Below are 14817 nucleotides of genomic sequence, written 5' to 3' on the forward strand. Positions count from 1 at the left end.
AAAGTCTATTTTTTCTACTAAAAAAATCTTTTTAATTTATTTACGAAAAATGAGATGTTACATTCACTATTCAATACTCATGAGTACCATCATCAGTATTACCATAACCAACAATTGGAGTCTTTTCACCTTCACTGCTGAACTGATGGCAGTAGTAAAAGCCATTGATATAGCTAGACGACATAAGTGGAATAGTATTTGGTTGGAAAGTGATTCCACTTATAGGTTCAGGGTATGTAGCAGAGGTTTAATAATTTCTACTAATAACATAACTTGTAATTGGTTATTGTCAACATTCTATTGATCATTTAAAATGACGTTTAATCTCATTTTCTACTTGAGATCGATTAGACAAACCCTCTAGATATGTCTACAAAGGCAGTAAGTACTGCTTGTACAAGCATAAAGATAAAATTGAAGGAAAAGAGACACCAAGGCAAAGCTCAGATCATGCGTAGATGTAATAATATATCAAGTAAATTAGTGTTTGAAAAATCGAAAATATTACATGCACCGATGAGAATGCAAAATAAAGTAAATTTGAAACACAAATTATCGTTAGAAGGCTTAATTTCTAAGCAGTTGGGTACGAGGCATCCATGGCAATGCCACAAAGGCCTTCTTGGGCATCTATGCCTCGTTGCATTCTTATGTATCCTTCTTCACCCCATTGTGTGCCCCATGAGTTCTTCACTATCCAATACTCATGAGTACCATCATCAGTGGTACCATAACCAACAACAGTAACACCATGGTCTAGCTGAGTCCCACATTGTCCTGTGAAAACCCCACTTGAGTAGAATTGGAAACCAGATCCTCCAGCATCAATGGAAACCGACACTGGTTGGTTTGCAACTGCTTGCTGCAGTGCCTCCTCACTGTTAGCAGGTACTGTTTCATAGCCCTTTATTTGAGCTGCTGGAGAAGCCTCTTTGCTTGCATCACAAGTTCCATCAACTGCTGTGTAAGGGTAGTTTGCCTCACTGCTGATTCCACCATTTTTAATAATGAATTCAAACCCATCTTCCATGAGACCTCCATCACAACCATGATCCACGCTGTCGCAATCCACTAACTCTTGCTCTGAAAGGGACATTAGCATACCTGTACTTATCTGGTAGATACCTTCTGTTGCAGCAACTGTTGAAAATGCCCAGCAGCTACCTGTTTAATTCATTTACAAATTAACCAATATTAATTAATGCCATCATGACAATGATATATACAAAAGAAAATAGTATCACTTTAATTTATGGTTCATTTTCTTTGTGTTAATCCAGGTGGTCTAGCTCAGATGATTGAGCAAGGTACGTGAGTTATTGTAAACTCCCTGGTACCTGTCTTTGATTCCTACTGATAAAAAAATAAATAAAAGTTCTCTGTTACTTGATTACCACATTGGCCTTGGTCCTTGACTGCAGTAACAGCTCCATTTTGCCTCCAATCCACTGCAGTAGGAATATCAGTAACGTTTCCATACTTGAATGGTGTTTGTGAATGTGATCCCTTGTATTTGTATCCATTATGGGAAGCCACAAATTCCTCATTGGTTTGGTCAGCTAGGTGATTGATGCTAAGCTTGTAAGGTTTGTTCCCGGCAGCATTGAAGGATTCAATGAATTCAACATTATCCTTGAATATCAGTAAACGTTTTTGCTTCTCTGCAGCATCCTTATATACCTTCCCATATTTCTTCATCCACTGCTCATGTCTTTCGGACATGGATGCCTCATGGAGGTTGCGGGACATTACTTGGGAAGTGCAGATTGAGAGAAGGAGCACAAGAGCTAAAATGTGCTGCTTTTTGCCCATGGAACCCATGTCTTTTCTCAACAATGTATCAATCTTGATTAATAGTTTGTATATTGAGTTTTGTGTTTGGAAATTAGGTAATTGGTGTGCTCTGAATGCAATGTTTCGAATGGTATATATAGGAGTGAGAATTTTTTTAACCAGAATCAGAATGAAGTTTTGTTTTCTATCGGACGACCCCAACTATGTAAGTTTGCTGTGTAGAATATATATATCTCTTGCTTCTGTCTTAGAAATCAAAAGAGGGGCTAACCAAGCGTGGGAATTTTGTTCCAAATATATTTATTTGAAGGTTAAATATTGACATTTGACTAATTTTTAGAAGACTTAATTGATAATAAGAAAAGAGAAACAAAACAAAAGAAGAAGAAAAGATGCACAGCTAGCTGATATTATAAAATTTGGCACTTAATTTAGTATAAGTATTTATCTGAGAGAGAGGTGTCGTTGCCTCTGCCTTGATGCCTCATCCTGTACTATTATACTATCTGTCTTCTATTATACTACTACTAATTAATGTGTTGCAATATTTGAACAATCAAACAAATATTTTAGCTTGCTAATTCAATTAGATGCCACATATTGTATCATTAGACTATTAGTAATGTGTTGTATTTTGAGTCTACTTTTGTCCTTCATAATATTAAAGAGTCTCACATTTGGATTACATGTACGAGGGAAATGTTAGTGCTAAGTATACCAGATACTTTATCGTTGCATCTTCATGTCGATTATAATCATTATTAATGTCATTCTATCATTTATAATACCAAATATATTTTGAAAAAACACAGTTGTCATCAATGTTATGTTATTAGGATCTTTTCTTTCAAGTATATTTTTTTATCAAGAAAATTTAAACCCGTTATCTTGCTTAAAAGATTTCAGATCAAATTTACTTAGATAAACAACTTGTTTGGTGTTAGAAATAATAATTTATAAGGATAATCCTAAAACTTTTTAAAATAAAAAAATAAAACTAAGCAACACTATATTTCTTAAAACACTTTTTTCAACTTTTTTTGTTAAATACTAAAACTTAGAAGCATCTCATTCTCTATTTAATAGAGTTTACATGAGATTAATCCTAATAACTAAAAATACATTTAAAATGAGTTAATTGTTTTTATTTATTGTTAGTTGAATTATTGCTTTTAAGACGTGTGCAAAATGTAAGGTAAGTCACTTTTCTATATCTCTTTAATGTAATTATAAGATGTCAGTTCACTGATCAAGGTGTTCAATTCAAGGGTTTTTTATGGGTTTAGGTGTAAGAAAATATATCAAATGAATTTTGAGGACAAGTTCTAGGTTATTCTTTAGGTTGTCCCAACCTGGTCTAATATCGTTATATTTTCAATCAATTATAAATTTTGTCATAAATAAATCTTTTAATTAATTCATTTTTTATTTTATATTCCTTTTATATTAAATCATACATGATATTTAAGGCTTAAATATTTATTTTTGTCTATAAATATGTCACTTTTCTTTTTTTTTCTTTTACTCCATTTTTCAGTTGTGTGAGTTCTTTTTTTTTTTTAATTTTGATCTTTGTAAGTTTTTTTTTCCACTTTTAGTTTCCACAAGTTACTTATTTTAGTCCTTATAATTTTTTTTTTATTTTTAGTCCCTATAATATCACTATAAGCGTGACACTACTATTACTGTTGACGTTGCATTGATAGAATGGCTTCTTTTTATGATAGGGCATTGATGATGACATTTTTTGCTCACATGGTGCACAATGATGTCATTGTTAACAAATTTTGTAACTATGACTCTTGATAGAGACTACAAATAAAAAAACATAAACTTAAAGGAACTAAGACTTGAAAAATAAAAATTATGCAAAGACAAAAAATAAAAAAGGATAAACTTATAATGACCAATTTCATACTTAAGCTTCCCAAATTTGACATAATATTCTAACTTAATTTCTTTTTTGGTGTGAGCTGAGGATATCTCCCTTCTCCAACCATAGTCCGAGACTAATTTCTTTTCAAATGTAGAGATAATTGAAGTGAGCTTTGAGTCTTCCAATAAAGTATTCTTCATATACTAATTTTGTCCCTAAATATAAGACTTGTTTTCTTTTTGTAAGACTCTTTTGAAGTTGTCTTTTATGTTAATTTTTTTTTGTCTAAAAGACCCTTGATTATTTTATACTAAATGCTTTATGTATTAAATGAATTCTCTCTCTCTCTCTCTCTCTCTCTTGTAAGGATAGAAAAAAATAGACTATCATACAATAATATTATAAATCTATAAAGAATTGGTATAAAGAATTTGAAGGGTAATTTTAAAAAAATATTATAAATCTATAAAGAATTTAATGTTACTAACTAAATTGACTAACTTTCTTGAAGGTTGTGAATTACGTAAAAAAGTCTTATAATTTTAGGGACGGAGGTATATATGGTCAAAAATTAAACCCTTAACAATATTATTAAGAATTCAACTATCTATCAATTATGCTAAATCTTGTTGATACTAACTTAATGTCTTTCATTATCAATCGTTGAAGACGATGTATCATGTGCTGTTCAACTGAGCAGTTCGGTACAATTCACAGTCAGTATTTATGAAATCAAATCAAATCGCAATTACTTAATTTATTTGTATTATAATGTTTATTAGTTACATATAATAATATATAATACTTATATTATTTATTAAATATTTTCATTTCTTTATTCTGATAATAAAAGTTGGAATGACGATACCAACTAGTAATATATTTATCAATACGTTCAATCACCAAAATTGAATCACACTGCATTGCAAATATTTTTATCTATAAATATAAACACTTATAAAAGATAAGAGAAGATAACACAAAAAAAATTATTAATAGGATTGAATTGATTGATAAAGTGATTAGAGGATAAGTAAAATAATAAATAAATAAATAAAAAATAGAGTGGAGAGTGTTAGGTGGATATTGTTATTGTGTGAGGAGTGATAACAATTTAACAAACTTTCAAACTATAGAGCAAACATGAAACACAATTTGCATAATTGAACTATTTAAGTCATTGGATAAGATGAATCCAAGGCAATTCTGCACAAACCATGCTTGCATTGCTTAGCAGTTATACCTCGCTGCATCCTTATGTATCCTTTCTCACCCCAACCTGTGCCCCATGAATTCTTCACTATCCCATAGTCAATTTCATTAGTTGTGCCATAACCAATTGCAGTAACACCATGGTCTAGGTCAGTTCCACATTCACCTGTGTAAATCCCACCCGCATAAAACATGAAATGTCCATTATTTGCATCAATGGAAACTGACACAGGTTGCTTAGCCACAGCTTTCTGGAGTGCCTCCTCACTATTGGAAGGAACTTTCTCATACCGCTTAATTTGAGCCACTCAGGAAGCTGCTATGGTTGTGTTACTAGTCCCATCAACTCCCTTATAATGAATCTTATATGTATAACTAAGATATGCTTATTCCATAAATTATGCATGTGTCCCAAGGAAAGATTGAACATATTCTCTCTATTGACACATGTGACTATCAATTTGTGTTCTGTAAACAGGGTAACCAAGTGGTTTCAAAATTATCTATCCTTGAAATACACTATGAAATTACGTTTCTGTTGCATAATAGGGAGTGCGAAAACTATGATTCCCTTGTGTGCTTTTTTTTATAAAAAAAGGTATAAAATGAAATCATGTGTTCCATTGAGTATTTATATTTTGTTTCCAAAATATAAAATGTAAATGGGATTCAATTGTGTATCTTAACAAAGATCATAACAGAATCGCATTTCCATTGCATATTTAACAAGAGGTGAGGAGAAGGACTCAGGTAAGAGGAAGGGAGGAAGGAGGAAGGATGGAGTGTTTGAACACATGGGTAAAATGATTTTTTTCCAAGAATTTTAAAGTTTTTGTAGGAACTTAGAATAATTATGATAGGGACCAATAGTAATACAGATGGATAATGATATAGTCTAGACTACTTGTGTCACACCTGAGCCCACTAGCATATGCACCTTATCTAGTGTGGGGGTAACTGCATCCACCAGATTTTTTTATTTCTTAATGTATATAAAAACAAATTGTCCCTATAAAAAAATATAATTTTAACCCAAAATTCAAACAAACAGAAGGTATTCAATACAAAAACTACATACCAAGTCCAAACCATTTAGTCCAATTCTCATTATTGTTATAATAAAACACACAAAAAAATATACCACACACTATATAAAACACCCTGCTTCATGTAACATCCCAACAATAATCCAATAAAAATTTAGATAAATATTTTCTAAATATATCTTTTAATAAATGAAAGGTAGATTAAATTTTTTTTAACATATTAAATTGTTATATATATTTTTTTAAAAAAATATTAGTATAATAATATATTAGATTAGGTAAAAATAATAAAAATAAAAAATAAAAAAAATAGTTAAACAAATCACAAATGATATAATTTGTTGCCTCTGCCTTGATGCCTCATGCTGTATTACTATATATACTACTACTAATGTGTTCCAATATTTGAGCAATCAAACAAATATTTTAACTTGCTAATTCAAGAATTATAAAGCAAAAGAAAATGTGGTGATTTCAAGAATTATCAAGTCTATAGGAGCACAAGAAGTACAAATATGTCTTCAGTAAATTACTGTAACAAGTCATTTCCCTGTATCTAATGCAGGATTTAGGAATCAAATGCTGAATGCTATTAAAGGCTTTTCAAGATCACCTCAAAATGGATTGTTCATAAATTCATGTTTTGCTCACTACCAATCTGAGAGGCAGGATACATGGTTTGCTGACAATTCTCCTGTCATTGGGAACAAGGTGGGTGCCTTATCATGTCTCTGATGCAGTTTTAGTTGAGAATATTGCATGTTGGTATGCGGAGGAGTTTCAATACTAGATTGAGGTTAATGATGATTGTAACATCCCAACTTTTCGTAAATAAATTTAAAAAGCTTTTTAGTAAAAAATAAATAAATATAGAGCAAATAATAGGCTGAGTACCCTAGGTATAAATAGTTATGTTAAGTCAGCTGCCTCCTTTTGGCATCATTTTCGTTTTTCCCCTTCTCCTCTCAAAATCCTTTCTTTTTCCCGCAGCCCACCAAACCAGTCTCAGAAAAACGACGATCTTGAACCCGTTCACCGTTGAATCGTCATGAAATTTGAGTATCATGTTCGCAACACAATTCCGACCATTCTCACCGTTGGGAATTTCGATATCATGTCTGAACTGAGAGAAACACCCTTCGCATTGTAGCTTTTTTCTTTCCCGCAGAAACCCAGAGCTGTCTTGATAAAACTACGATCCCGGTTTCGTTGACCGTTGGATTATTGTGAAATTTGGATATGTTGTTCGAAATTCAATTCCGCACGCTTCCACCGTTGGGATTTGACAGATAATATTCGTGGAGGGAGAAAAAGGAATCGTATGAAGACAGTACAAGTGGAGGTTTCAATCTCTTCTCCGTCTCTCTGACGTTTGGGAATTCTATCGGAGCAGTTGGATGAATAATTGAAAGAATTTCCGGGAACCGCTAGAGATGTTGCTATCGCTGGCTGAAGACACGTGAGCCCGCTTAAAGGTAAGGGATGAGTTATTCACAATTGGGGGTTATTGAGAACATGTGTAGGGATCCTTAGAGGATTAAATTGAGGTTTTATTTTGAGATGTTTATTAAATTACAAATTTTCCTTTATGATTATAAATAAAATATTGATGTCCTAATGAAAATTGTTTGATAAATTGTGCTCTTGATATTTATATATTTTGACCTATGATTTTGATATAAGTGTGTAATATTATTTGAGGGGTTTTAGTTCTCATGTTGTGATAGTCTTTTGTATAAATTGCTATATTGAGGATATGAAATGATAATTCAAATTGTGAGTATGTGATGAATTGTGGAATAACATGTGCTTTGAGATTATAATATTGTTATTGAGATTGAGTATAAGTGTAAAGTTGAACATGTGTTAATTTGTGAGATACGTGAAAACATGTGATGGTGGATTGTGACACTATGAGATGTGAAATTGTGAATGAGTTTTAGTTGTGGATAAGTGTGTAGTTAACACTTGATGTGAAATTACTTGTGTTGTAAGCTATGAATTGTACAATAACCCGACCAGTGTTATCTTGAGAAAAGTGTAAATGCGCAGTGTTAAGGAGAAAGTGTAGGTTTCCTATTTAGGAACCAGTGTTAAAGAGAAAGTGTAGGTTCCTATTTAGGAACCAGTGTTAAATTGTAGCGCAATATGTTGTACGTGTTTAAGACACGAGTGTGAGGTCGTGGGTATTGTATAATTCACTAGCAGTGTCTGTGTGCTAAAATGATTTTAGGGGTTGGACCTGAATCAGGAGGGAGAGGCCCTGACGGACTCTTCGGAGTGTAGGCCTTGGGGGTCATCGGGTTTGAGTGCTCCTTTAAGCCTATGCTGATCCCATATGGTTGGAGCATTCTCGCAAAACATCGTGACCCTGACTGGTCTCCCTATGATCTTACTTAGTGAGAGTGACCTGACAAACCCATTGTGTGGTGTGTCTTGCTATGTACTCCTAAGCGTCCTAGGGTGGTTTTTCACTGACATGGTACCACATTGCATATAGGCTTGAGTCTTAGCATAACTGTCGCATACGCTTGCTAATTGTTTATTATTAAATTGATGTGTTATTATGTCTTGATCGGAGTGTGTGATTCCTGTGTATAATGATTGATGATTGAAAGGTGTGATTGATGAATGACAAAGTGATGAAATAATGTGAGATATGCTAAGTAAATTGTATTTGGCTACTATATGTTGTGTTGTTTCTCTCTAGTAGTTAGCAATGTGATAACTCACTCTCGGTTTGCTGTTTGTGTTTGGATCCTGTGATGATCTTGAACTTTGTGTTCGGGGGAGCAGATGAATAGGTGGATGACTATGAAGAACCTCATGCTAGAGGACACGGGAACACCACGCTCTGATAGGATATGACATTAGGATATAGGTTCTATATTAATTGTATGAGACTTATATGACTTTCTTTGAGTCGAGATGACTTTATTATTTATTTGGACAAGTTTGAATATGATGTAGAAGAAAGTGAATGTGAGCCTTTTACCCATTTGAAAAGCTTGTATTTAAAAATGTTTTAAAAATACTTTTAATTAATATTTGAATTTTCATTCCTTTATTAATATATATGTGAGGGGTAGAGGGTGTCACAATGATATGATTTTTTCCACAGAATATTCACCTTGAGAAAAATTCTAGGACATTTACGTAAATGTATGCTTTGTTTATTGGCCATATATGCTTACTTATGGAATCTTCTTTTTAATGGTGTTTGCTTGCCAGTATTTCATGAATACTAATATCTATCTTAATTGGTGTATATTAGCATTCAATAATTTATGCATTTTTCATCCAAGATATGTGTAGCATTTTTCATCTATATGAATGTGGTTGCTTAATTTATGCAGTTTAAGTAGATATGAGCAGGTGGTGGGTGCTGTTGAATTGGGTTTGGGAAAGAGTGTGTGTTAGAGGATGTGGAGAGAGTACGAAGGAAGTGGTCAATTAATAGGGGATTTAGAAAGAGGATGGGGAGTGACAGTTAAGAAAAGAGTACGAAGTTTTCACTTTGTGTGATTTGGTAACATGGCGGGTGCATTTTAGGACAGGATTATCTTGTTTAGCAAGAGTAGTAACTTTTATTAGATTTTGAAAATTTCAAGTTTAAGTATATCTTGTTTAGCAAGAGTAGTAACGACTTGCTGGCTCATGCATATCCCACGATCATAGTAGATTCGAGTTTAGCTATAAAAGTCTGCATCTATGTAAATTTTACCTGACATAATACAATTTCTCTTATGATATAATAAACTTTTATTAAAGCCAGGATCTTGGCTATAAGCTTCACATTCTAGACAAGGTCAAGTCCATTGCGTCTGCTACAAAGTCTGCAACCAACAGAATAATGAACAAGTTCTAAGTAACAGAAACAAGTGCATGATGTATAGTGTTAAACAAATAGAGACATTGAGACCGAGTCTAACCTGCATCTTCTTTGGTGAAACACAAGGGAGGTGTAATTCTGAAGACATTTCCATAGTAACGTGATTGAAGTGTGAGATTCTTGTGTAATGTGATTGATGATTGAAAAGTGAATTTTGAATGACGAAGTGGTGAAGTTACGTGAGCTATGTTTAAGCAAGTGGTATCTCATTTATATAATATGTATATTTAATTGTCTTGTTTCTCTATTAGCTAGGAATGTGATAACTCACTCCCTGTGTGTTGTTGTGTTTGGATCCTGTGATGATCTTGAACTTGTGTTCGGGGGAGCAGATGAATAGGTGGATGACTATGAAGAACCTCATGCTAGAGGACACGGGAACACAACGCTTTGATAGGATGTGACATTAGGATATAGGTTCTATATTAATTGTATGAAGCTTAGACGACTTTGTTTGAGTCGAGAATACTTTATTATTTATTTGGACAAGTTTGAATATGATGTAGAAGAAAGTGAATGTGAGCATCTTTCCCCTTTGAAAGACTTGTTTAAAAAAATGTTTTAAAAATACTTTTAATTAATATTTGAATTTTTTTTATTCCTTATTAGTATATATGTGAGGGGTAGAGGGTGTCACAATATGAGCTTATTTCAGGCTATAAAACATAGATTGACAGATCTGCACTACTGCAGAAAATTTTAGTGTTATACTTTTTCTTGAAATGAAATTTAATATTATTAAACGTGTAAAATACATAACAACTACAAACTATAACTAAAATATAAATTTAATATTAATATTAATTTTGTTATGATTAAATTTAGAAGGAGAAAATTTTGAATATATTTTCGTTATAATTATATTTACAATTTACAATGCTGATGTCAAGAAATGAAATTTACCTTAATACATAGGCCACACCGTCCCTTCATATGTTTTAATGAAAATGTGTGGTTAGAGCATTTATATGCATTGGTAGCAAAAGAAAAGCATGTGAATTATACTTTGAACCCCTTGAAGATTTAGACACAGTTGGAAACAATAAATTTTAGTCAAAGCTAACAATGAAGAAGCCATCTGCCATCCATACTCTATAAATAAGTAAATCTAATTGCTTAGGCCCAGAAATTGAATGCATTTTTGCTTATACAAAACTCCTTCATTATATGAAATTAGTGCCTTTTCACAATAGGGGTGTGTTAGAAATTTGAAATTAGTGCTGAGCACGGGTCGAACTGACCTGACGTATGTTTTGATGAGTAACAATCTTCATGTTTTTTCATTTGCTTATTATTTTATTATTATATAACAATTAATTCATAAAGTTAAAAGACTACGCTACGCTTTCGATGAAAAGCAAATAGCACAGGAATAGGTGTACTCAAGTACATTGAAAGTTGCAATTTTTAGCTTTCCAATTTCAAATAATATTTTTAATTCATAAAGCTTTTCGAAACCCAAACAAAGGCTTTTTCTCTCCTTGTACGTTCTCATCATTCCTTTTCTTCTTTGTTTCGACATTTCTCTTTCATGGCATCAGATTTATGTTCTCTTTTATTTCTTACTAAGAAGTGGAGGAGCTTCTGTCATGACTCATGGAAGTTCTACCCGATGTCACCGACCCGACATAACCGAAGGCTTCAACGGTCGGACTTGGGCCGAAGAATGATGTGATCGTTTTTGGTCGGATGAGCTATTTTGGATCCAAATCGACCCGTGCTCAGCCCTAATTCCCACACCCAGCAACAACGTAGCTTCCCATGCAGTCAACGGCGGTCTCCCGGCGAAACGGCGTAGTAGCCAGCATTCCACGACATTCCTCTCCCAGACACGACGTCGAGGCCATGGATTCAACGACGTTCCTCCCCGGAAACGAGGTTCCTTTCGACGTCATTGCTTTCAGCAGCAACGACGTAGAAGACCTTACCTTTCAAGCATTGGTTGTTACACGCTACGTCGGTGCCGCCATACCCGACCTTAAAAGCTTACCTTTCAACGTCGTTCCTCATGCCGGCAACATCTTCGAAGGCAAACCTACAACTACGGGCCTCCAGTCATCCCCGTCGCAGGAATCGTGTGTTTCTAAAACGGTGGAAGGAGATCGTCGTAGACTTGCCGGAGGCCTACGACGACGTCTCATTCAAAGACGGCCTTGCACCGTCGTTGAACTCCGATAAACACCGACGTTGAACGTGTTTTTGTTGGTTTTGTGGAGGAAATTATAAAAAGCAGAGGAGAGAAGAGAGACAATACGTATGCAGAGGAAATAAAATTATTCTATTCTAATTTGAATTGTTCTCAGCAGCGATACAATAAATAGCAAAAGATCAACTAATTAGATAACAAGATATTAGCAAAACAAAATATTAAAACTAACTTGCTCCTTAAAGATAAGAGAAACCACTTATTGACTAGGCTAATCCATTAAAACTGACTTACTCCTAAAATATAGGAAATCAACTTATTTACTAAATCCTATTTTAAAAATTGAAAAATAAAATATTATGCAGTTACAAAAGTATATCTTCAACACTCCTCCTTGCTTTTGGAACTGCAAACTCCAATTCTTTGAGTTCAAGTTTGTTGATAGGTAGTGATTTTGTAAGCATGTCAGCCAATTGATCTTTAGACTTGCAGTAAATTAAGTTCACTTCTCTACTTTGTTGCATCTTTATCAAATAATAAACCTGGATGTTGAAATGTTTAATCTTCCCATGACACACGGGATTGTTTGCAATAGCAATGGCTACTTGATTGTCAACAAAAATTCCAGTTTTGTTCTTTTTAGAAAATAGAATGTTTGACCTTGTTGAAGTGTACATTAGACATTCAATCAAGCTCCCATAATATCCTTCATCAATGTTATCAACATCTTCCTCCTTGTTGAACTTCACCTTTTGATTCATTGGTGTGCTAACAGATTTGCATTCCTCCATTTGAAACTTCTTCAAATTTTCTTTTGCATATTTCCTTTTTTTCATGTTTAGCATTCTTTCAAGATGACAATGATCAAGTCTCTTGTGCTTGAATTCCATGGGTGTGACTTGAGTGAAATAGGTTGTATGCTCCTCCTCTGCTGGATCAAATGAGAAGCTTTTACCTTTCATTTTAACCCTTAGAACTTCCCGGCCAAAATTGTCATAGATAAAGCAATGTTGATGTTCAAAGGACACTTTAAATCCCTTTTTAATCAACTGACCTACACTTAGCAAGTTTTGGTCAATGTTAGGTACATAAAGAACATCTGATATTAATTTGATACCTGAACACGTTGAAATTGCAACAGTTCCTTTTCCTTTTACAGGAATATAGCCACCATTCCCAATTCTGACCTTTGAGACATTAGTTGGCTTCAAATCCTTGAATAAAGTCTTATATATGTCATGTGGTTCGTACAACCACTATCAATCAACCAACTTTCACTTGATTCACTACTCAAGAAGCATGTGGCCACAAACAGTTGATCCTCTTCTTCTTGATTAGCAATCCGAGCTCCCTCATCATGGTGATTTTTGTTGGTGCAGATCACCGCTTCATGTCCTATCTGGTTGCACTTGTTACATTTTGCATATGGTCTCCTCCAACATCTGAAAGGTGCATGACCTTTTTTGCCACAATGCTGACAAGGTGGATAATTTTTCTTTTTATCCTTACCTTGGTTGTTTGCACTGTTTTCGCTGCTTGCTGGTTGAATCTTCTTGAAAAAATCCTTTTTGCTTTCATCAACTTCATGATGTTTGGCGGGCAAAGCATCTTCGACAACACGATCTTGCCTCATCAACCTTCGCTGCTCTTGAGCTTGCAGGGCATGTAGTACTTCTGCCAATGTGATTTTCGACAGATCCTTTGTGTTCTCTAATGAAGCTATAGATGCTTCATACCTCTCCGGCACCGTTACCAAAATTTTCTCTACAATTCTCGAATCAGTAAAATCACTTCCTAACAACTTTATCTTGTTAGCAATACCCAACAATTTGTTTGAGTATTCTTTGATTGTCTCTGACTCTTTCATCCTTTGAAGCTCAAATTCCCTCCTTAAATTTAGCACTTGCATGCTTCGTATTCTATCATCTCCAGCGTATTCCTCTTTCAGATAATCCCAAATTGCTTTGGGTGATTTAAGAGTCATGATTCTGATGAATATCATTTGTGAAACACCAGTGAACAAACATGACCTCGCCTTTGCCTTCTTCATCTTTCTTTCCTTGTGATTTTTAATTTGGGCCGTGGTGGGATTTTCAGGCAGCGGATATATTTCATAATCCTCTTCCACAGCATCCCATAAATCCAAAGACTCCATGTAGGATTGCATTTTCACTTCCCAGAGATCATAATTCTCTCCATCAAAGATTGGAAGAGTTATGTGGGAAAAACTTGCTTCACCTTCCATGGTAGAGGTCTCGTAAGAATAAGGCTCTCGATACCAATTGTTGGTTTTGTGGAGGAAATTATAAAAAATAGAGGAGAGAAGAGAGACAATACGTATGCAGAGGAAATAAAATTATTCTATTCTAATTCGAATTGTTCTCAGCGGCGATACAATAAATAGCAAAAGACAAACTAATTAGATAACAAGATATTAACAAAACAGAATATTAAAACTAACTTGCTCCTTAAAGATAAGAGAAACCACATATTGACTAGGCTAATCCATTAAAACTGACTTACTCTTAAAATATAGGAAATTAACTTATTTACTAAATCTTATTTTAAAAATTGAAAAATAAAATATTATGCAGTTACAAAAGTATATCTTCAACAGTTTTTTGTAGCAGTATTTGAGCAATCAAACAAATATTCTAACTTGCTAATTCAATTAGATGTCACATATTGTCTCATTAGACTATTAGTAATGTGCTGTATTTTGAATGTACTTTTGTCCTTCATTAAAGAGTCACATTTGGATTACATCTACGAGGAAATGTCAAAAAATATCTCATTCAAATAAGAAATATTTGATTATCATCCTATAATTACATTAGTAATGTCACCTTAT

At 33.7% G+C, this 14817-nt stretch overlaps 1 protein-coding gene across 1 annotated transcript; it reads right to left on the reverse strand.

The window, feature by feature from the left end:
• Positions 1 to 574: 574 nt before the first annotated feature.
• On the reverse strand, positions 575 to 1821 carry LOC100807398 (zingipain-2). The gene is made up of 2 exons (XM_006582201.1): positions 1395 to 1821; positions 575 to 1164 (listed from the first exon to the last, which is right to left on the reverse strand). The coding sequence occupies exons 1-2, from the start codon at positions 1819 to 1821 to the stop codon at positions 575 to 577; spliced, it is 1017 nt and encodes a 338-aa protein (XP_006582264.1).
• Between the last annotated feature and the right edge of the window lie 12996 nt (positions 1822 to 14817).

Source organism: Glycine max, chromosome 6 (genome assembly GCF_000004515.6).
Source record: "Glycine max cultivar Williams 82 chromosome 6, Glycine_max_v4.0, whole genome shotgun sequence".
Lineage (NCBI taxonomy): Eukaryota > Viridiplantae > Streptophyta > Magnoliopsida > Fabales > Fabaceae > Glycine > Glycine max.